This window comes from Pelobates fuscus, chromosome 5 (genome assembly GCF_036172605.1).
Source record: "Pelobates fuscus isolate aPelFus1 chromosome 5, aPelFus1.pri, whole genome shotgun sequence".
NCBI classification, from domain to species: domain Eukaryota; kingdom Metazoa; phylum Chordata; class Amphibia; order Anura; family Pelobatidae; genus Pelobates; species Pelobates fuscus.
In genome coordinates, this window is record NC_086321.1 from 55,089,892 (window position 1) to 55,113,202 (window position 23,311).

General features: G+C 40.4%; 1 protein-coding gene across 3 annotated transcripts in view; it reads left to right on the forward strand.

Annotated features, from left to right (window-relative positions):
- DYM (dymeclin) overlaps positions 1-23,311 on the forward strand; it is a 337,693-nt gene that overhangs the window by 250,712 nt on the left and 63,670 nt on the right. For all 3 annotated transcript variants that reach the window (XM_063453857.1, XM_063453858.1, XM_063453855.1), the window contains one exon: positions 12,628-12,810. In XM_063453857.1, coding sequence (XP_063309927.1) covers positions 12,628-12,810 — 183 coding nt within the window. The remainder of the gene's footprint in view (positions 1-12,627; positions 12,811-23,311) is intronic.

Consider the following 23,311-nt stretch of genomic DNA (forward strand, 5'->3'; position numbering starts at 1 on the left):
TTTTCTATGCTAAAGCATTGGATTTGCTGCGATAGTGAAATTTGATTATCTCAGCCATAGAGGCAGAGTGAGGTCGGGCCAACCAGGGACCTAAACAGTGATTTTTATCTATATAAACTATAGTAAAAAAATATGTTTGTATTCCTGTATAGATACTGTGTTCCTTTAACATTATTTTCTTCAATCAGAAGTGCAACTCTGAAACATTATTGGCTCTAAAATTCCAATGCACTTATTACTTGCACCTGAATATAGAACATTTAAACAGTTCTCTGTTAAAAGCGACATACATCCCTTGTTAGTAAATGGTCTCTTTCAAAATCACAACTGAAAATAGTTTCTACATAGCTACCACAGGGAATGTAGCAGTGTTAATTTTGACAGCAAATCTTGCATCATCCATAATCTTTTCCAAATTTTCTCATTTGAAATTTAGTGTCTGGACAAGCAAACTGTGATGACTGACAAGTAGATTTTTTATTTTTTATTCACACCTTTTGGCACAATATAAATAATAATAACTATATCCTTATTACATAAATGATAAACATTATATCCTTGAAGCTACAGTACTCTGTAATGATTTTGCTTGGTTTATTATTTTAAAGACATTTTAACACTATGCTTACTTCTTATCTATATTTAAGCTATAACTATTTATATCCTATAACCAAGTGCTTCCATCTTGGCAACCTGTGAGTCATTGTAATAAGCTCAGCCTTCTCCTGTTATAAAAAAAAACGTCATCCTTTGCCCTTGTCCACATAGAGTGGCCAACAATGTTGTGCCGGGTGTGTGTGTATATATGTATGTATATATGTATATATATATATATATATATATATATATATATATATATGTGTGTGTGTATATGTAAATAAATACATATATATATATATGTATATATATATATATATATATATATATATGCACACACACTTAAATAGACTTATTCCTGAAACCAAGAAGTTTAGAGAATGGACATGTTACTAATAAAACACACCTTTTTTAGTGAATAAATACATTGTCTAATAACAATATAAACAAACTATTACACACGTCCCAGCCCTCACTCCTTCATAGCTTGGTGCAGGGATAGGCAACCTTCGGCATCCCAGATGTTATGGACTACATCCCACATAATGCTGGAAAAGCATCATGGGAGGTGTAGTCTAAAGCATCTGCAGTGCCGAAGGTTGCCTATGCCAGGTTCAAAGTCTAGCTGTTATCGGCAGAAACGGCCATTTTATTCATCTCACATGATGAATAAGACTACTGCCAAGTATTGAACTATGTGTCCCATATACTCCTATTAAAAGGGGTGATGACCCGTGTGCTTTAAGTAGGCCATAGCAGAGTCCAGAACATTTCTGTGGTGTCTTACACCTGTGGTTTTAGACTTAAAAAGGACTGTGTGTGACGAATGTAGATTACGTCCAACTCTTTGTCATCCTGAGAACTAGGGTTAAAAAAAGATGCATGCTGGAAGCAATTCTACCTAATATATATGTGTGTATTTGTGTTTAGATACACACACCAGTAAAGCCATAAGACTTGGTTTTCCCACAGAAATCTCACTTTAACAGTGCTCTCACTACTGCAAGGGATTCTGGGTAGACATGTTTTTGCTAATTTGCATATGCCTACCCAGAATCCCTTGCAGTAGTGAGAGCAGTGTTAAAGTGAGATTTCTGTGGGAAAAGCAAGTCTTATGGCTTGACTGGTGTGTCTTTTTGTGTTTAGCAATTCATTAACTATCCACGTCCTTCAAGTGGAAGGGGTTTTCATCCACACTTTTTTCCCCACCACAAATATGGTGGCATGTAATATATATATATATATATATATATATATATATATATATATATACCGTATTTTTCGCTCCATAAGACGCACTTTTTTTCCCCTCAAAAGTGAGGGGAAATGTCTGTGCGTCTTATGGAGCGAATATGAAGCTTTACTTACCTGTCTTGCAGCGTTGGCCGGCAGCACAGGGCGCACCGCGGTAGTGGAACTTGAATTTCATGTTCCGGTTTCCGGCGGGACTGAAAGGAAGTGTGCACAAGCTGAGTGCGCACTTCCTTTCAGTCCCGCCGGAAACCGGAACATGAAATTCAAGTTCCACTACCGCGGTGCGCCCTGTGCTGCCGGCCAACGCTACAAGACGGGTAAGTAATTATGGGACAAGGGGAGGGGGACAGTATGGGAGAGAAGAATATGGGGAGGGGGATGAAGTCTATGGGGAGGGGAGGGGGGGGGATGAAGTCTATGGGGAGGGGGGGAGATGAAGTCTATGGGGAGGGGGGGGAGATGAAGTCTATGGGGAGGGGGGGGAGATGAAGTCTATGGGGAGGGGGGGGGAGATGAAGTCTATGGGGAGGGGGGGGGAGATGAAGTCTATGGGGAGGGGGGGGGAGATGAAGTCTATGGGGAGGGGGGGGAGATGAAGTCTATGGGGAGGGGGGGGGAGATGAAGTCTATGGGGAGGGGGGGGGAGATGAAGTCTATGGGGAGGGGGGGGAGATGAAGTCTATGGGGAGGGGGGGGGAAGATGAAGTCTATGGGGAGGGGGGGGGAAGATGAAGTCTATGGGGAGGGGGGGGAAGATGAAGTCTATGGGGAGGGGGGGGGGAGATGAAGTCTATGGGGAGGGGGGGGGAGATGAAGTCTATGGGGAGGGGGGGGGGAGATGAAGTCTATGGGGAGGGGGGGGGGAGATGAAGTCTATGGGGAGGGGGGGGGGAGATGAAGTCTATGGGGAGGGGGGGGGGGAGATGAAGTCTATGGGGAGGGGGGGGAGAGATGAAGTCTATGGGGAGGGGGGGGGGGGAGATGAAGTCTATGGGGAGGGGGGGGGGGGAGATGAAGTCTATGGGGAGGGGGGGGGGGGAGATGAAGTCTATGGGGAGGGGGGGGGGGAGATGAAGTCTATGGGGAGGGGGGGGGGAGATGAAGTCTATGGGGAGGGGGGGACACTATGGGACATGGGAGAAAAAAAATATTCTGTACAAACTGTCCCATAGTAAGAAACACTATGGGACAGTTTGTTCAGAATATTTTTTTCTGGGTTTCTTCCTCTAAAAACTAGGTGCGTCTTATGGTGAGGTGCGTCTTATGGAGCGAAAAATACGGTATATATATATATGACATGGAAAGATTTTCCTTTTTTTCCCCCCTGTATATTGAAGTTTGGTTGGTTAGTGTTTTAGCTCTATCTCCAAGCTTGTGTGAGTGGAAAGTTACTAAGTTATCATGAAGTTCACCAGGGCTTTTATTGTTCGAAGGTGGCTTACTTGTCTTTGTGTCTGCACATAGTTTCCTTTTTTTATGTCTAGAGAGCAGTTTTTAGGTATCTGTTTTATCTCCTCTGTGAGTTAATTAATGTACAGTTAAATGAAACTTTAGCTTATCAGGTTTCAGGTCTTACAATTAAATGTAAGTTTTAACCCTTTTATTGCTAGAAGGGTAAGTAGCGTCCTGCCTCCTGCATTCAGAGTGTTAATACCAGGCCCCATGGAGACTCTGGCTGTCTTTTGAAGAACAGTGCTTACATCTGTTCAAATTTCAGATTAGTCTTGTTCTCAAAAAGCATGTATTAAATTTCTACAGCTTTGCCAGACTGCTTTTCATAAACTGTACATTTTACATTATCTGGACATTTGGCTCCCGACCTCGGTGTTTCCTCTAACAGTTAGAATTCTCTGTATATTTTTATTTCAATTGGACATGCTGTGGCATAGTTTTCACTGCAAACGTTTTATAATATGCAAATCAATTCCGTATGAATCCATAGGGAAAGGAATAAAAAAAAAATCCACACAGAAAGCAAAATTTGATTTCATTTTTGATTTATGACACAGTAATTATTATTGACCCCTCCATGTTTTCATTCTGACCAAATAAATAAAAAGTTATGTACTACTTTGTGTTTTATTTTTGTTTTGTTAAAGCAGCTCTGTCTTGACAAAAATGATAGACTGCCATTTTACAGTGCTTTTTCATTTTATGTGTACACCCGCCTGGCCTACAGCTAGCAAACCTATAGAATTAAAGTTATTTTCACCAAGTGTATGTATGTTTTGGTATATTGGATGTGCCCAGTTCCAAGTCAAAAATAAAACGACAAAATTATCAGTAGAAATGAATGCAAGCATTTACATGTTTAGACGCCCAGACACAAACTGTTCACAGTGGATTTGGTGCACATCAGGCTGAGCTCTGTTTTTAGTAGCCATTTTAGAGGAGGCAGATGCATCTCCAGGTATAGTCCATGAGATATAGTTTTCAATCTTGTCCTCTATTTATGTGGGCCACAAGTAAAAGGGCTTTAAGAGGTCTGGTTTTGTCCACTTGTGAGCAGTTTCCGTTAAAATGTTGAAATAGCGCTCAAAGATTCTTTACATGTACACTGTATTGCTCTGTAAGTGATTACAGAGCATTGTGTCCCTTTAAGTAAAGAATATACTTGTGTGCTAGATAATAAGGCAAATATGTCATGTTTTCTGGAGGGGGGGTGGGAGGGGATAACTATTCTAACATAGAAAATCCTAGCTGCTCTATGGCAGAACATTCCATTTTGGTTTTGGTGGGACCACACTTTTATGATGATAGGGATTTCTGAAAAAAATATCCATAGCTGTTGTAGACTACAATTCTCATGATGCTCTTTGCAACCCTGTATGTGGTTATGCAGTGAGTTGAATCCTGCTGTATAACCTACCGATTGGAGTGCATGCTGTCCCATTGTGTAACTCTCAGCGCTTAAGGAGTGCGTGCTATTCCCTGCATAACTCTCGGAGTGCTTATGGAGTGCGTGCTATCCCCTGTATAACTCTCGGAATGCTTATGGAGTGCGTGCTATTCTCTGTATAACTCTCGGAGTGCTTATGGAGTGCGTGCTATCTCCTGTATAACTCTCGGAGTGCTTATGGAGTGCGTGCTATCTCCTGTATAACTCTCTGAATGTTTATGGAGTGCGTGCTGTCCCCTGTATAACTCTCTGAATGTTTATGGAGTGCGTGCTATTCCTTGTATAACTCTCGGAGTGCTTATGGAGTGCGTGCTATCCCCTGTATAACTCTCTGAATGTTTATGGAGTGCGTGCTATCCCCTGTATAACTCTCTGAATGTTTATGGAATGTGTGCTATCCCCTGTATAACTCTCTGAATGTTTATGGAGTGCGTGCTATCCCCTGTATAACTCTCTGAATGTTTATGGAGTGCGTGTTCTCCTGTATAACTCTGAGTGCTTATGGAGTGCGTGCTACCACCTGTATAACTCTCTGAATGTTTATGGAGTGCGTGCTATCCCCTGTATAACTCTCTGAATGTTTATGGAATGTGTGCTATCCCCTGTATAACACTCTGAATGTTTGTGGAGTGTGTGCTATCCCCTGTATAACTCTCTGAATGTTTATGGAGTGCGTGCTATCTCCTGTATAACTCTCTGAATGTTTATGGAGTGCGTGCTATCCCCTGTATAACTCTCTGACTGTTTATGGAGTGCGTGCTATTCCCTGTATAACTCTCTGACTGTTTATGGAGTGCGTGCTACCCCCTGTATAACTCTCTGAATGTTTATGTAGTGCGTGCTATTCCCTGTATAACTCTCGGAGTGCTTATGGAGTGCGTGCTATCTCCTGTATAACTCTTGGAGTGCTTATGGAGTGCGTGCTATCTCCTGTATAACTCTTGGAGTGCTTATGGAGTGCGTGCTATCTCCTGTATAACTCTTGGAGTGCTTATGGAGTGCGTGCTATTCCCTGTATATCTCTCGGAGTGCTTATGGAGTGCGTGCTACCCCCTGTATAACTCTCTGACTGTTTATGGAGTGCGTGCTATCCCCTGTATAACTCTCTGACTGTTCAAGGAGTGCGTGCTATCCCCTGTATAACTCTCTGACTGTTTATGGAGTGTGTGCTATCCCCTGTATAACTCTCTGAGTGCTTATGGAGTGCGTGCTATCCCCTGTATAACTCTCTGAATGTTTATGGAGCGCGTGCTATTCCCTGTATAACTCTCTGAGTGCTTATGGAGTGCGTGCTATTCCCTGTATATCTCTCGGAGTGCTTATGGAGTGCGTGCTACCCCCTGTATAACTCTGACTGTTTATGGAGTGCGTGCTATCTCCTGTATAACTCTCTGAATGTTTATGGAGTGCGTGCTATCTCCTGTATAACTCTCTGACTGTTTATGGAGTGCGTGCTATCTCCTGTATAACTCTCTGAATGTTTATGGAGTGCGTGCTATCTCCTGTATAACTCTCTGAATGTTTATGGAGTGCGTGCTATCTCCTGTATAACTCTCTGAATGTTTATGGAGTGCGTGCTATCTCCTGTATAACTCTCTTGAGTGCTTATGGAGTGCGTGCTATCTCCTGTATAACTCTCTTGAGTGCTTATGGAGTGCGTGCTATTCCCTGTATAACTCTCTGAGTGCTTATGGAGTGCGTGCTATCCCCTGTATAACTCTCTGAATGTTTATGGAGTGCGTGCTATCTCCTGTATAACTCTCGGAGTGCTTATGGAGTGCGTGCTATTCCCTGTATATCTCTCGGAGTGCTTATGGAGTGCGTGCTACCCCCTGTAAAACTCTCTGACTGTTTATGGAGTGCGTGCTATCCCCTGTATAACTCTCTGACTGTTTATGGAGTGCGTGCTATCCCCTGTATAACTCTTTGAGTGCTTATGGAGTGCGTGCTATTCCCTGTATAACTCTCTGAGTGCTTATGGAGTGCGTGTTATCCCCTGTATAACTCTCGGAGTGCTTATGGAGTGCGTGCTATTCCCTGTATATCTCTCGGAGTGCTTATGGAGTGCGTGCTATCCCCTGTATAACTCTCTGAATGTTTATGGAGTGCGTGCTATCTCCTGTATAACTCTCGGAGTGCTTATGGAGAGAGTGTTATCCCCTGTATAACTCTCTGAATGTTTATGGAGTGCGTGCTATCTCCTGTATAACTCTCGGAGTGCTTATGGAGTGCGTGCTATCTCCTGTATAACTCTCTGAATGTTTATGGAGTGCGTGCTATCTCCTGTATAACTCTCATGGGTGCTTATGGAGTGCGTGCTATTCACTGTATATCTTATGGAGTGCGTGCTACCCCCTGTATAACTCTCTGACTGTTTATGGAGTGCGTGCTATCCCCTGTATAACTCTCTGAGTGCTTATGGAGTGCGTGCTATCCCCTGTATAACTCTCTGAGTGCTTATGGAGTGCGTGCTATTCCCTGTATAACTCTCGGAGTGCTTATGGAGTGCGTGCTATTCCCTGTATAACTCTCTGAGTGCTTATGGAGTGCGTGTTATCCCCTGTATAACTCTCGGAGTGCTTATGGAGTGCGTGCTATTCCCTGTATATCTCTCGGAGTGCTTATGGAGTGCGTGCTACCCCCTGTATAACTCTCTGACTGTTTATGGAGTGCGTGCTATCTCCTGTAGAACTCTTGGAGTGCTTATGGAGAGAGTGTTATCCCCTGTATAACTCTCTGAATGTTTATGGAGTGCGTGCTATCTCCTGTATGACTCTCATGGGTGCTTATGGAGTGCGTGCTATCCCCTGTATAACTCTCTGAATGTTTATGGAGTGCGTGCTATCCCCTGTATAACTCTCTGAATGTTTATGGAGTGCGTGCTATCCCCTGTATAACTCTCTGAATGTTTATGGAGTGCGTGCTATCCCCTGTATAACTCGGAGTGCTTATGGAGTGCGTGCTATCTCCTGAATAACTCTCTGAATGTTTATGGAGTGCGTGCTATCCCCTGTATAACTCTCGGAGTGCTTATGGAGTGCGTGCTATCTCCTGTATAACTCTCTGAATGTTTATGGAGTGCGTGCTATCTCCTGAATAACTCTCTGAATGTTTATGGAGTGCGTGCTATCTGTCTAACTCTGAGTGCTTATGGAGTTACTGGAATCCTGCTTGGTAGTCTACTGTCTAACTCTCCTGGTGTTTGAGACGTAATTGATAGCTTGCCTTATAACCCTGAGGAGTGTGCAGGTTTGACTTAGGGTAAGCAGTGTCTGACACTGCCATTCTCAACTATGTGGCACTCAAAGGATTAATGTTGTGCTTCCCCTGATTGCCAGTAAATGTCCCCGCCAGTCAGGGGCTATAATGTACACAAGCCTTTATAAGACAAACACAAAACCCGTAAGAATTGCAGGAATTCCACTGGAGAGACACCCTTTCATTTAGTGCAGCTTTGACCATGCTGCCAGACCAGCACTGAGGTTAACTGGTGCCACGCTCAAAACCCCTGATTGGTATTTGTTTTTAAACTTCTATTGCATTTAGTTTTTATGTAGCAGAGAACATTGTTCCTTAAGAAACGTCTACCTTTTTATTATTGGGAGCATTATAACAATCTCCCTCTAATGTCTCATGTATTACTCAAAATAAAAACAACCAGGTGTTATGAAGTTGGTTTTAACTCTATACGTAAGCAGGAGAAGGTTCGCACAGGGGATGGTGAATAGGGCCAAGTTCAGCCAAGTATTTTTATGGCTGCTGGCTAATAACCAGCAACGTACCTCAAAATGCAGGTTTATTGGAGCAGTGTACAAGCAACATTTTGACCCTCAAACTATCTTTCTCAAACTACCACATCACTGTCAATTGCAAATTTAAATAAGGTGCATGTAGCTTAAAAAAAGACCCTTTGAGGGTTGAAATGTTACTTGTACTTTGCTTACACTTTGTGCCTGGACCATTGTCTACTTTCTAAACTGAAAAGTGGGGTTTGGCCTACCTCAGGTCCTATTGCACCCTGTGGACCAAGGGAGTTCGGTATCCTCTGTACTATTGAATACTGGTAGCAGATCTGTGTGCTCTGAATGTTGTACCTACATGGCAATTCAAAGCAATTTTCCATTCATAACCTAGTGGGAAAACCTGAAAAGCCTAGTGGAAAAGGTTGTTTGGGTTGAGATCGGTCACACTGAAAATTCCAGCCAGATAAATGGTAATGGGACACATCTATGTATTAGAGAAATACTGCTGCTGAATGGTAAATGGTGATATATACAGCTGTTGATATGCAGTCTATGAACCTTTTGGGGTGCTTTTTATCTTGTGAGTGTTTATCTTTGGCTGAATATATATGTTTTTTAATTTTGCACTGTGGGAGTCGTTAATAGTTAATACATTGCTAAACACAAATACACCAGTCAAGCCATAAGACTTGCTTTTCCCACAGAAATCTCTCTTTAACAGTGCTCTCACTACTGGAAGAGATTGTGGGTAGGTGTAAGCAAATGAGCTCAACAAAGAACCACATTTTTGCCTCAAAATTCCACTTTATACATGGATTTCTTGGAGTATGTGTCTGCTGTATACAACAGCTTTGAAACACAACTCAGGAAGAGGAGCAAAGCCCGTGAACCACTCATGGACAAATGTTTGGTTGGTAATGGGGTTGGTTACTGGCTTGCAATGGAGGCTTGGCGTAACTTGTAAAGTACATACCAACAGAGCTGTGGTGGGGAAAAAGTGTGGATGAAAACCCCTTCCACCTGAAGTAAATGGATAAACTGCTACACACAAATACACACACCAGTCAAGCACTTTTATCACAGAAATCTCACTTTAACAGTGCACTCACTACTGCAAGGGATTCTGGGTAGGCGTATGCAAAATGGCTGTCCATCTGTAGTTCACTGGCTTTGCTCCTCTTCCTTTGTTCACTGGCTTTGCTCCTCTTCCTAGTTGTGTTTCAAAGCTGTTGTATACAGCAACACATACTCTATGGAATGTATGTATAAAGTGGAATTTTGAGGCAAAATGTGGGTTCTTTGTTGAGATCATTTGCATATACCTACCCAGAATCCCTTGCAGTAGTGAGAGCACTAAAGTGAGATTTCTGTGGGAAAATCAAGTCTTGTGGCTTGACTGGTGTGTGTATTTGTGTTTAGCAATGTACTTACTTCAGGTGGAAGGGGTTTTCATCCACACTTTTTTTCCCACCACATATAGCTTAGTATATATATATATATATGTGTGTGTATATATGTATAAGTATATATACACATACATATACACACACCTTTACAGTGTTGTGGAATTAAAGACTCTCATTTGGAGTGGTGTGTCAAATATTATACATAGAGTAATAAATGTTAATTATATTTAAATAATTACCCTACTAAAGGAACAAGGACTAATCTTCTCCTGTAATCCAATGTCCAGCAGAATATTATGGGATAAGTAGCGTGTTCTCAAAGAGAACCCTCAAATAGAATGCTCAATACATTGAAAGCAGCCATACCATTATTATAATATACTACTAACTATGTAGTACCATGTGATTATAAAATGCAGCTCACATCTGCAGAAAAATGGCATCTGAGGGTTACATGAAAGGTTATGGAGTAGCAGAAAACAGTCCATTTAATCACACTACATTTCCTATTTCTTTTAAATGCTATGACAAACCACCTGTTGCTGTAATATGACTGCAGTTGCTGCATACAGACATTATTAGAGTTCTTATTGTAAACACCTAGCATACCTTACAAAATCCAACTTACATCTCACTCCACCCATTTTGTTTAGTCCTGACGCAATTCTAATGTTTGTGTGGTAAAGCAACTGCATTGTAAAGCCCCAGTTCCGTGATTTACTTTCTAAAAATCCAGTTAATGGAAACGACTGAAAGTACATCTAAAAGCATATCTGGAGTATGGTGCTTTTAGAAAGCAAAATATGCCCTATGTTTCTCATTAATGGAGACCAAAACACAGCTTTTTGTTCAAAGTTGTAAGAGTTATTTATTGTACAAACTAGCAGTGCACTCACTTATTGGGTATGCTTGGTAAAATGATTAGACTTAAGAGGCAAGATGAGGAAACATTAGAAAAATTTCAGGTCAGTCAGTGAGCATCCTAAAACCGGATTAGATTCAGGAAACAAAGGACCACTACATGGCTGGTCTGATAAGATTAGGGTACAGGAACACCTCATACTGAGATTACATTATTTATTTCAGGTCAGGTCTGTGCTATCTGTTATGCTAGCACCACTTCCTTACTTCCATTAAAAGAACTAAGGAGCATTCAGTTTTGGGGGTGTCATAGATTTAAAATCAGTGGATTTTTGAGATTCAGTAAACCAGATACAACATTTTCTGGGTTCCTTAATTTGATGCCCTTGTTGTGACATCTACATACAAAATTCATGATTCATTGTACCAAATTGCCCCTGGCGAGAGGCATAGTAAAGGTCCGTTCCCATTGCTGACTCCTGTCCTTTCTCATTTGCCTGCATCTTTTACATTACCTCAAGACATTCTTCTCACAGCGTATCAGCCTCCAGGACCTAAAAGAGCACATGCCTCGCAGTTCCATTACATCCAGGACACAAAGCACTTGTCACTGTTGAGAAACAGCCATGGTCTGTTATAGGCTTATTGTGACCCCTGCTATCCACATTAGGGAGGTATCATGGTGCCTGAAGCAGACATGCATTCCATTTTATGCTAAACCGCTGCCTAATCTCTTTTGACTACTCGTTGTATCATAGCATTTTTAAACTTTGACAAAAAAAAAGAATAAAATAACTTCTCTTTTGTAAGCCTGCAGTTTTCTTCTATCCAAAATACAATTTCCTTGTTTTTTTACCCTTTCAAACTGAGAGTTCTCCTTTTTTTTAGAATTGTTTGTGGGTAAAATTGTCCCATCCATAACCTTCCCAGATCCAAACACAAACTTCTTCCAGTATGAATGCCACGTCACATATAGTGTGACGTGGCAGTATAGGGAGAGTTATACTTCTCTGAATGCTGTTTACATGGTTTCAGATGTATTATTAAAAGGTTCACAGAGGGCACTGGATACTATTTTTTAAATAATTTTACAAGTATAATGTACATTACATAAAATAATCTGCATAGGGTGTGTGTATAAAAGATTGTGTTATGTGCTACCACTGCATTACAAGCCTTTTGGTTGGTACTATATATATATATATATATATATATATTATTTATTTTTACGGAAGAGGTCAGTGGCTTCTAGAACAGTGATGGATAACATTGGTTCTACCTATGCCAAATGGTTGGGATCAAAGAAACCTGGGCTGTGTAATATAGTAACCGCTTGGAACTACGAGCTGTAAAAATAAGTATCCAGCCTAGACGTATGGGCTGTAAAAGGTAGGGAACAGCCTAGAACTATGGGTTGTGAAAGCTATGGACCAGCCTAGATCCATGGGCTATGAAAGCTATGGACCAGCTTAGATCCATGGGCTATGAAAGGTAGGGTTCACCCTGTAACTATGTGCTGTAAAAAGTGATCGCAGATCTTAGACCTTGTACTAAATAAAAAAAAACGTGAAAAAGGTCTTGAAGTATAGTCAAAGACAGGACCAGAGGACCAGCTTAAGGTTAGCTGTATTCTGTTCTTTTTGTAGTGAGTTTAAGAATAACAGGTCAAGATTCCACAGTTTCTGTACTTTGTCTCAGAGGGGGGCTAATGGCTCATTCTGAGCTGGTGAGAAACACAGTAAAAAAGGTGGTTGGAATGTGAATAGGTATGGTTTGTTTGAAATGGAGGAGGTTGTTCAAATGCAGTGTTAGCTAGTCTAGTTCTGGTAATCTGAATAATTAAAATGTATCTGTGTTTCTTCCATAGGCCCAAGACCTGAACGTAATTGAGGAAGTGATCCGAATGATGTTGGAGATTATTAATTCATGTCTGTCAAATTCTCTTCACCACAATCCCAATCTGGTATACGCCCTCTTGTATAAGAGGGAGCTCTTCGAGCAGTTTCGGGGACACCCTTGCTTCCAGGACATCATGCAAAACATAGACATGGTGAGCTATCTCTATCAATTATCCATACACCATAACTCGTTAGTTATGTAATGCTTTATTTTCACTTTAGAGTGAACCTGTTATGAATACCTTAACTTACCTTAAGCAGCTGCCATATACATTGAATACACCAAATATCACAAATATATGGTGTATTCAATGTCAAATATAAAGATTTACTTACTTTTACTCCATTCTAGTGCTGCCATCTTCATGTACCATCCCTCTTCATCCTCTGCTCCGCCCCTATTCTTCTTTGATTTGCCCTGCTTGGGTCACATCCCCAAGAAGGGCAAATATCGTCAGTAAACTAAACACGTTGGCTTTGGAACGGAGTGACGCCACATGATTCTGTTCCTATACTCCCTAGATGCACTGGTTAGGGAGTTTCCACACGCGCTGTGGCTGCTATGGGGAGAAGAGCAGAAAGATCTCCTGTGGGTGCTCTCCCTCCGAGGGATTGACTGACAGCTGGGAGAAAAAAATATATATTTTTAAATAGGATTTTCTCCTAATGTACACATTTCGTAGCAAAACTTAGCAGATGTTCCCAACCCGTGGTACGTGTACCCGCAGGGGTCCAAATCAGTTCCCATAAATTTCAGTAATGGCAGTTCAGGTTGAAAGCCCAGTGAGGGTGAGTGTATCCATCAGGTGGCCCATGCACTCATGGCCACTCGATGGACATATTTCTTCAGGGACCTGGTCAGCAATGTGGCACTTTAATAGCGCAACTAGGCCCCTTCTAGTCCGCAGGAGAGCTTGGAAAAAATGACAGTCGGGCACTTCCTCTCGGCTCACCCACAGTCCGAATTGTGAGCTGTGGCGCCGAACCGGGAGAGGAGCAAACCCCTTACTCCCACCAGCCACAGCCAGCAGAAGCCAAAATTGTTACCTGTGTGTGTATGCAGTGTTGTATCTGTGTGTGTTATTGTTTGTGTCTCTGTATCTTCTTGTGTCATGTTTTGTGTCTGCATCTGCATGTGTGTCAGTGTGTGTATCAGTTTTTGTGCAAATGAATGTGTGTCTGTGTCTGTGCAAATGAATGTGTGTCAGTGGTCAATGTTTGTTTCTTTATCAGTGTTTTTTATCTGTGTGTCTCTGCATCTGAATGTGTGTCAGTGTTTGTATCTATGTGTCTATGTATTTGCATGTGTGTCAGTGTTTGTATCTATGTGTCTATGTATTTGCATGTGTGTCAGTGTGTGTATACGTATTTCTTTATCTGTATGTCTGGGTATCTGCATATGTGACATTGTGTGTGTCTGTGTTTCTGTACAACTGTATGTGTGTCAGTTTGTGTATTAGTGTGTATCTGCATATGTATCTGTATATATGCCAGTGTTTGTATATGTGTGTCTGTGCATCTGCATGTGTGTCAGTGTTTGTATCTGTGTCTATGTATCTGTGTGTATGTCAGTGCAACTGTATTTGTGTGTCTCTATCTGCATGTGTATCCGTGCAACGAAGTGTGTCTGTTCTTGTTACAGTGTGTATCTGTATATCTGCATTTGTGTCAGTGTTTGTATTTGTGCGTCTGTATCTGCATGTGTGTCAGTTTTTGTATCTGTATGTCTATGTATCTGCATGTTTGGCAGTGTTTGTGTCTGTGTGTCTGTATCTGTATGTATTTGCAAAAAAATGAAAAGAAGAACCGCACTCCAATCGCGTGAAGTAAAGGGTGCTAAAACTGGACCAAGGGCCAGCACTAGCCCAGAGGAGTGGAAACCAATAGTAAAAAGAGGATTCAAACACTCCAATATCTTCCAATACATTTATTGGAGCAAGTTCACTTGTTCCAATAAACTTATTTGAAGATGTTGAAGTGCCTGGATCCTATTTCCACTATTTGTATCTGTATGTATGTCACTGTTTCTATCTGTATGTCTGTGCATCCACATTTGTGTCAGTGTGTGTCTGTGTATTTGCATATGTATGAGAGTGTGTGACTGTGTATCTGCATGGGTGTCTGCAATATATACATAAAAAGACCTGGGGCAGGAGATTCAGAGGAGCCTGGGAAGAGAAGCAGGGAAACCTTGTCATGAGACAAATAGGTAATTTTCTCTTGTTCTGGTGAGGATTCTTATTGAAGCACACTATTACACAGAGAAACAATATTATTTATAAACTATATGTAATTACACAACATTAGAAACATATAATCTCTTGTGCCCTCAGCGCCTTCTGTTCCTATTGTTACAACTTGTCTTTTTGTAACTACTTGTCTGTTTGTAAAGAGTTATATTGGCAATTTATAAATAATACTTATAATCCTGTATTTATGTAGAGTAGTTATAGTTAATAGTTATGGATTTCAAACTGAAAAAAACCATTTGGGATAGATTGTCTAATATCTAGGGGACATTTTTCAGAGAAAGGCCAGGAAGCTGTTTCTTGTATATATTTTGGAGTAAGCAGGCTGGCAGCAAAATGCATGAGCCATGGCAAGACTTGTCTTGTCCTGCCAGCTTTCCCCATGAGATTCACCACAACTATCAAAGCTATTGCTTTCTCTCAGTCCTGGACACTGAACAATTCTCCAGTGTTCTTTTGTCCCTAACATTCCATCTGCCTGAAAGAATGGATAGACATTCTCTAGTCTAGCTGAATACACAGGATGTCATCCAAGAAAGAGGTAAGGTATTAGGTGCAATGAAAATATGAGCTATGTTAAACATACAACACAATGCAATTGCATGTATTTTTCATTGTACTGTGAACACTGTCTATAGGAGACATTATATGTGGCATAATGGATCCACCAACTGGACAGGCAGAGCCATACCAGAATTCCCTCCATCCTCCTCCCGCCACTAGAGATTCCCAAATATTATTCTGCCTCTTTATGAGTAGATTGAACTGTTTGGCGTTCTACAAGAATTTTTTTTTTCTCTGCACTCAAGATTCACGGAGCTTTTACCCTGCTAGGGTCTATACGTATGCAAATGAAGGAATGATAGGGCCTTGACTAATGCTGGAAGCCATGCTAGCCTACAAACCCACATGGGGCTACAACCTTGGGTCCCTTGTCTCTATTGGAATGTAATCACATATGCAAATATCTCTCAGGGATGGGACTGCAGAGGACAGTCCTCCACGGAATTTACAATGCAGTTTGGTAACTAATGTGCAGCTAAGGTGAATATTAACAGGCTGGTCCCAGCATAACCATTCATCTGCCTGCATGCCTCATTGGCTACATGGGCCCATTTCACCCCTGCGCTACTGGATTCGTCAATTAGTGAGGTCCAAGACCAATTGGGCACTCTCGCATGTTAACATTTTAAAATTTAGAAAAATAGAAAGGAAAGTTATTGTGAGGTGGAGGGTCCCATTTTCGATCTTTCTTCAACCACTGGATAACAGTCTCTTCTGATTAGTCCATGTGCTTTAACAATAGAAATACACATTGGTTATATATCTGTGTAGAAGAGAATGAAACAGTTGAATGATAAAAATCCCCAGGAACCAAACCTCTCCCTTGGGAGTACCCCTCCCTCTGCATCGTAATTTTGTGGAATGTAGCATTCAGACCTTTAAATACTTATCTTAAATTGCTATCAAGACCACTGCTTGTAACTGCAGAGCGTTGTTTCAGTAAATGATGTGTCAAGGTGATTGCTGAAAATCTGCTGCTGTAACTGTGCGAGACGATTGTTGAATTTTAATTGGAAATATGAATGTTTGTCTGGAGGCAGATTGAGTTTCACTATTATTAATTAGTCATGCCAGGGACAGACGCTGTCTAGCTCGGTCGTTCATTGCATTGCTGCACAGCAATGTTTTTGAGGACAATTCTGGTAAAGGAATTAACATTTTAAAGAAATGAAAATGGAAAAAAAAAACATGATCTGTTTTGGTCTTTTTAGTTTATATGTGCCAGGATTCAAATTTCCTCTATCAGTCTTTGAATCAGCCCATTGTGGTCAAATCTTTTGAGGGGGGAAACCACTGGCAAATCTAAAGGATGGTTCTATTATTTTCTGTGAAATCTGCCTGTCTGTTATCTTTATAAAGAGCCATACAGATACAGTCAATCTATGAGAAATATAAAATACATAAATCCTTGTTAAATCAAACTAGTCTAGCCATCCTCAGGGTTTTTTTTCCGTACTGTAAAAATTGACTAGCGCATCTTTCTTTTGTAGCTAGTCAATAAATAAGGGTAAAAAAAAATGGTATGGGATTCTCATGGTACTCATACGTTAAATAGGTCGACAGTATTCTGTTGTAATTAGGTTTTTCTAGAAGATCGCAAATCATCCCAACAAAATATCTCACTCAGATTGATCTTTTATATCCACATTTAAAATGTTTATCCTTTATTAAGTTTGCAAAACTTTGGGCTCGCTTGTAATCCTTCCACTGCCCACTCCTAAATTCCAGAATGTTGTCAAACTCCTGCAGATGTCAGGCCGCAAACAGGTTAAATTCGAAAAACAAACTATCGTAATTTCAGCTCAAAACCACAGCAGACACATGAATTTCGGAACTGTTTCAGTAACCTTTCAAGTTTAATCTAGTGGAGACCAAGGGTAAGGATGTTACTAAAGCACTGCTCTGTCTGCCATTTAGTCTTTTTCATCGTGGTAGCAGAGGAAACCCTGCCTGTCTGGACTGCATCTTAGTTCTCCTTTGAAATGCTACACGCTGCCCATTGCAGAAAGAGAGCATTGCTCTAGAATTTATATGGTACTCAGGATATGGAACTCTTACCCATTGCCTAATGATTAATGCATCCATTCTGAGGGCTTCTCTAAATAAAGTCAAAGCTTACTCCAATTTTGGCTCTTAAAAGTGCAGTGCTGTGAGGTCTGCCATTTAGATCTCTATCCATGTTATATATATATATAATATTCCATTCCACGTGTGTACCATTGTGGGTCTTTTTCGACATGATGCATAGTAATTTTAGCTGTCATGAGCTGGAGCTAGAATTTAGCAATTGGGCATCAAGAAACCGATTTAAAAACAGAGTATGGAGTGTATTTTTTTCGCATGAAAAATGTACGTTTAGTTAAGGTTTAGATAGATTTTCTGTTACCAAAATCTGTGAAAAATGTGATTTCTTCCTTGCACTTCTCTCGTGCCAAAGAGAGGGATTATTTGTGAAAAGCACAGATGCATCCACGCACTTTTCTCAGTAACAAAAATCATGCAAAAGCAGCATAAATATTGCACTTTCTCAGCTACTAAACCGTAACCATCACTACATCATGGATGCCATTAGAATGAAGGTTATTCACTTGTGAAATAGCTTTCTGTGCTTTATTTCTACTGTGAGAAAAATGCACACAATTGTAATTCAAGAGTCACAGACGTTGAGGGCAAAAACCTTTAAAGTGCCTAATCAAAAAATACCCAGTTTATTTACAGCAATGTCAGTATGCACACCATGCACTGCTCAGAAGTCTAATTTTGATATTTTTTTTGGCTGTATATACATTTGAAGCCTAAATACCATGTAGAATTTAAAGCTCATGCTCAGAAATCTAAATCAGCATTTTGGAGAGAAAATCATTGATTCTGCATGTTCAACTACATACATTATTTAAAGTTAATCTCTCGCATCCCAGCAGCCATTTTTACCGGATTAACATAATTATAACCCTGGAGTCCCTGTTTGTTCCTAGGAACTTCCGAAAGAGCGGTGATTAATTATACTGGATTCATAACTAAAAGACTCAACATGTATGATCCAGGGTAAAATAGTACCTAAATAATTACTCTTTAACTATCACACAGATGTCAGAGTTAAAATGCAATTTCAAAGAACACATTTAATGACACCTAAATCTATCTAGGCTTCTATCAATACTGCAATTTCCAGTATCCCACATCAACTTTATACTGTATGAATATTTTAAAAGATCTTAATTTTTCAGAAATCAATATTCATGAGTAGGATGCACCCCCTAAATGGGACACAAGTCATGAATAAGTAACACACATAACAATCGTTCAAGTTATCCATATTCACCTCTGAATAAAGTAACCTAAACAAGTAATTATTGTGCCTTTCTTGTGCAGTAAATAATCATATTATTGTTACAAAAAAAAATAGACACCAGTGTGATCTGTATGCCCCTGCCCTCATCACTGCCACATCAATTGGGAAAATGTGTGTAATTAAGCTTGAGGAATTTATGGGTGCCCTAGGCCTAGACTCAGCTAAGTGTGTGCACACCTCCCCATACACAACTAGCCATTTACCTGGCAAACCTCACACATACAAAATCACAATGTCAAACATAGACAGAGTCACATGCATAGACAATTCTACACATAGAATAGATTTATTCCCTTTCTTTCCTGCAGTGAATCTCTTTTGGCAACTAGAAAGGAGAGGAAGTTGAACCAGCAACATTCCCAGTGTCTAGTGGTGGGGTAGTAGAGGATCTGTACACAGACAAGCTTGCGCTCCTTCTTGCCTCCACCTCTGGCAAGCGGATGTCGACATAACACTCAGTATCCTGGCACCCTGATTCCCAACATAACGATGCTGCAGATCATTGACGCTACCCCATGAGTTTTCTGCAATTGGTCCTGTGGGCTGTAATGACATTACACCAAGGCGTCTGTTCACTCAATTCCAAATTAGCATTTGCAATTCAGCTAATTGAATTTTGCTGAATTGTTAGAATTTCTCTGTGGTTCACAGAATAGGCTAAAATCAAACAAACAAAAACAAATTGTAACAGAATAGAGTCTTATGGATCCCTGCTATTTTGAAATGGAGTGAGATATAGTATTGTTAGGTGCAATTCACCTGGTCTATATTCGTGAAATTGGAATAACCGAATGAAGCCAATTCCGCTGCAGTGTGGCTGTTTGTAAGTAGCTGAATCACCCATGACTGCTGATTTCAACAGACAACATAGCTGCAGCCACATAAAAGTGAAAGTTCGTTTGAAAAAAACAAATTTGTCTTTTGTGAATAGCCAAATTGTCATAACCGAAAACCATTTAGCTGCTGTTCAATTTGCCGGTTGGTGTTTAAACCAGTTTCTGGGCACCAAGTAACTAACTCACTGCCTGAAGCCTGGATTAGATGCTGGGTGTTAGGGGGCAGGCAGGCGAGCACAGAGCAGCAGCAATAGCCTCCAGATGTAAGTTTTATCAACATTTACATTGTTTATAGTTTTAAAAATCCTGAAAACCTCACTCCTAGTCAGCCATGGTATAAAAAATCCTTGATAATTAAATAATTTATGTTCTTAGCCTGTATGTACTAAGAATGTAGTTTATGCCCAGAAGAGTGCTAAAGTAGGGACATATACTTATAATAACATATGTTGTGCTGCATAATGGTTATGCATGTTGCTTCATTGCAGTTATTGAACAGTACTGTTGTTTCTGTTAAAGTCTATTTTGAGGGTGACTTTGCTCACGCACAAAACAAAAGTAGCTTTATATTGTTGTTGGTCATATATAGATTCATTGGGCAGCACTACACACATTACTACATTGTTTTACATGTCTGGCCTTGTGGCCACTTCTCACTTATTCTTAACTTTAAGTCGAAGAATATACCCATACTGCCTATTGTGTAACAGCTTGAAAAGAACCATAGTTATTTTTTGACGTTTCCATGTAGATCAGCCCTGACCAAGCTAGTCATTTACATCTAAATGCATTTTATACATGGAATCTCAAAGGGAGCTATGACATAAATGTGTTGCTCTTTATTTTCTTCAATAATTCTTGAATTTAGTTGCACAATTTATTCACATATTCTTTTTCTATAGCAAACGTGTATTCCTAACGCTAGAGCAATGTTGGGGCCATTTAGATTAAGCTTTCCCTAAGTTAATAAAGTAAATCAATTTACTTGCCTTATATCCCCTGCTGCGCACAGCCACTCCTCTGCTGTCAGCCAATCCAACGCGGAAATTGCCATCCTGTGATTATTCGCATATCCTCATAGAGATGAATTGACTCACTGCATCTCTAAAGGGAAGTGTTTAACATCTCCTTGCAGAACAGGGAGCAGCCATTAGAGGTGACATTAGACAGCAATTTAACACGGACTTTTCTCAGAAAAGGCAATGTGTACACAGCAGAAAGTACAGCCTATTTGCGCCATAGCCACTATATTAAGTCTAGTGGTTTTGATGCTTTGAGAGTGCTTTGAACATCCCTGTCTGGAGGGTCACTTCTAATGTAATAGTTCTACATAGTGTGAGATTGATAAGTCCTTTAATATCAATCTCTTATTACCAATTTAGTACGGGTTTTGAGAATTTGGTGGAAAGGTGTGTATCTCCTCAATTATAATTTTTATATTTTAACAGAAATGCAGGGCCCATATAGCGTTATTCTTTTATTTGGGATTTTTACCACACATGAATTCCATTTTCACAGCACATTTCATATTCCTGATATGCAATAAAGCCTCAGTATTTTGTTTTAACATTGCCTCACGAATATAACCGTACCCCCGTGTACCAATTTTTCAGTTTTTTTTAAGTAAGTCACAGGCAGTGGCGGAATGACCACTGCACCGGAGCCCACCCGCCAACATGGCCCATTAAGTAAGGTACCCTCAGTTACCAGGTCAGCGCTGGGGACCTTTAATAATGCAACCAGGTCCCCTTACTGATGGAAGTAGGTTACTTCTTCCCAGATAACATAAAACACTGCACGGGAGAGGAAAAGGAGAGGGAGTGCGGACTGGAAGAGACTCTGATTCCCAACAGCCTCAGGCAGCCGACTGGACCCCATCGAAGCCACCATCCAGGCACCCAACTATATAAGATGCTCTTTCCAACTTGTAAAATTGACAGAAGTCAGAGTATTTGGTAAAACGAGCCAATAAGTTGGTATAGACGGCTAACAAAGAGTAGTCAGGACAAGCCGAGCATTAAAATGGGTATGGTCTTCCTATGGCTTTTTTTGTACCAGGTCCTACTTTTTCGGTTGTATCATTGGTCAGCCAAATCTACTCCCCTATGTACTTGCTGTAGTCTACAATGCGCTTCGACACTGGCATTGTACTTTCGTCGTGCATTGTAGATCGCATTTATACATCCTTCCAATCTGTGATCTGAAGGGCAAGCAACTCATCCTGACTGAGAGCTGAAGAGGAGCCTCTACTGCATTTTATTGTAATGTGACCCTGGATTCTCAGCAAGATATTGGTTGGCAAACAAGTTTGATTGCGCAACCATTAGCTCAAGTATGTCGTCTGACATAAAGAGCTCAAAGTATTTTAGTGACTCGCAGGCATTTACTATTACTGTGATGCCAGATGTTGCTGTGAATGGGGGCATTTCATGGGCATCAGATGTGGGGGTACCCAGTTTTCCTCTGGCACTGAGCTTCCTAAGCATCCTCTTGTAGATGGTGGTGGTGCACCAATACTTGAGGACTCGCTTACGGAGTGTCCTTCTCACTGTCTGCCAGAATGGCCTACACCTCTTCCGCTGTATAGTAATGTTCCATTCTATGGGGGATTAATTCCATGTTAAAAACTATGGGGGTAATTGTCTTTATTGCCTACCTGTCTAAGACACACTGACCACTCCCCAATTCCCACTTCCACCCACACAAAAAATCAAATTGCTGCAGCTGACATAAAAGGTCAAAAGATATTTGTATTGACCCTAAACAAATTTATGAATAGTACCAGCATACTAAATACCCTAATTAGGCTGATCACATGGTTAATGCTTTGATCAGCACTGAAATATTTATTTATTTTTAAGTTCCTTTTGTTTTAATGTTTTTACACAGTTAGAAAATATATCTCTGCCTCTCTCACTTCAAATGTAAGTGAGTAGAAGAGAGGGACGGAGACAATGTGTCAGCTTATGATTCAAATCATTGGCTGACACATTGTAACAGTGATTGCAGGATTGCAATGACAGGCTGTTCATGTTCAATTCCCTTTATTTTATGTATTTAAAATACCTGGATCTGTAACTATAAATAGTTGGGGTTTTTTTTGGGGGGGGGGGGGGGGGTTACGGCCCAAACATTGTATCTTATGAACTGTTATTTCTATGGAATTGAAATGGATCTCTAGTTTGTAACTGTATGTTAACAAACAAAAATAATAAGAAAATGTATGGGGAAAGGGGGTTTTATGCAAGAACACCGATTACAATGAGGCAAAAAACTATGGATAATAATTGGATCCTAAAATTTACAACAACAAAAAATCCATCTCCATCAATCTAAGTGTTTGTGTGTAATGAAAGATATCCTCTTACTTAATACAAACAGAACATAGAAATATGCCTTTCTTTCCACTCTCCAAACAAAAGCTAGAAAACGCCAACAAAGTTTGACAGTGGCCTCATTAACAAGCCAACCAAGGATGCAACTGTCATACAAGGTAAAAAAAAAATACAAGGTTAATACAGTTCCTTAAATTAGATAGCTAAAAGTTAGACACAGCTGGTAAAACATATAAATCATTACTGCTCTTGCAATGAGAAATAACCAGGAAAGGGACAAACACTTCAGGTATGAATGTCACATATTTGCTAAAAAT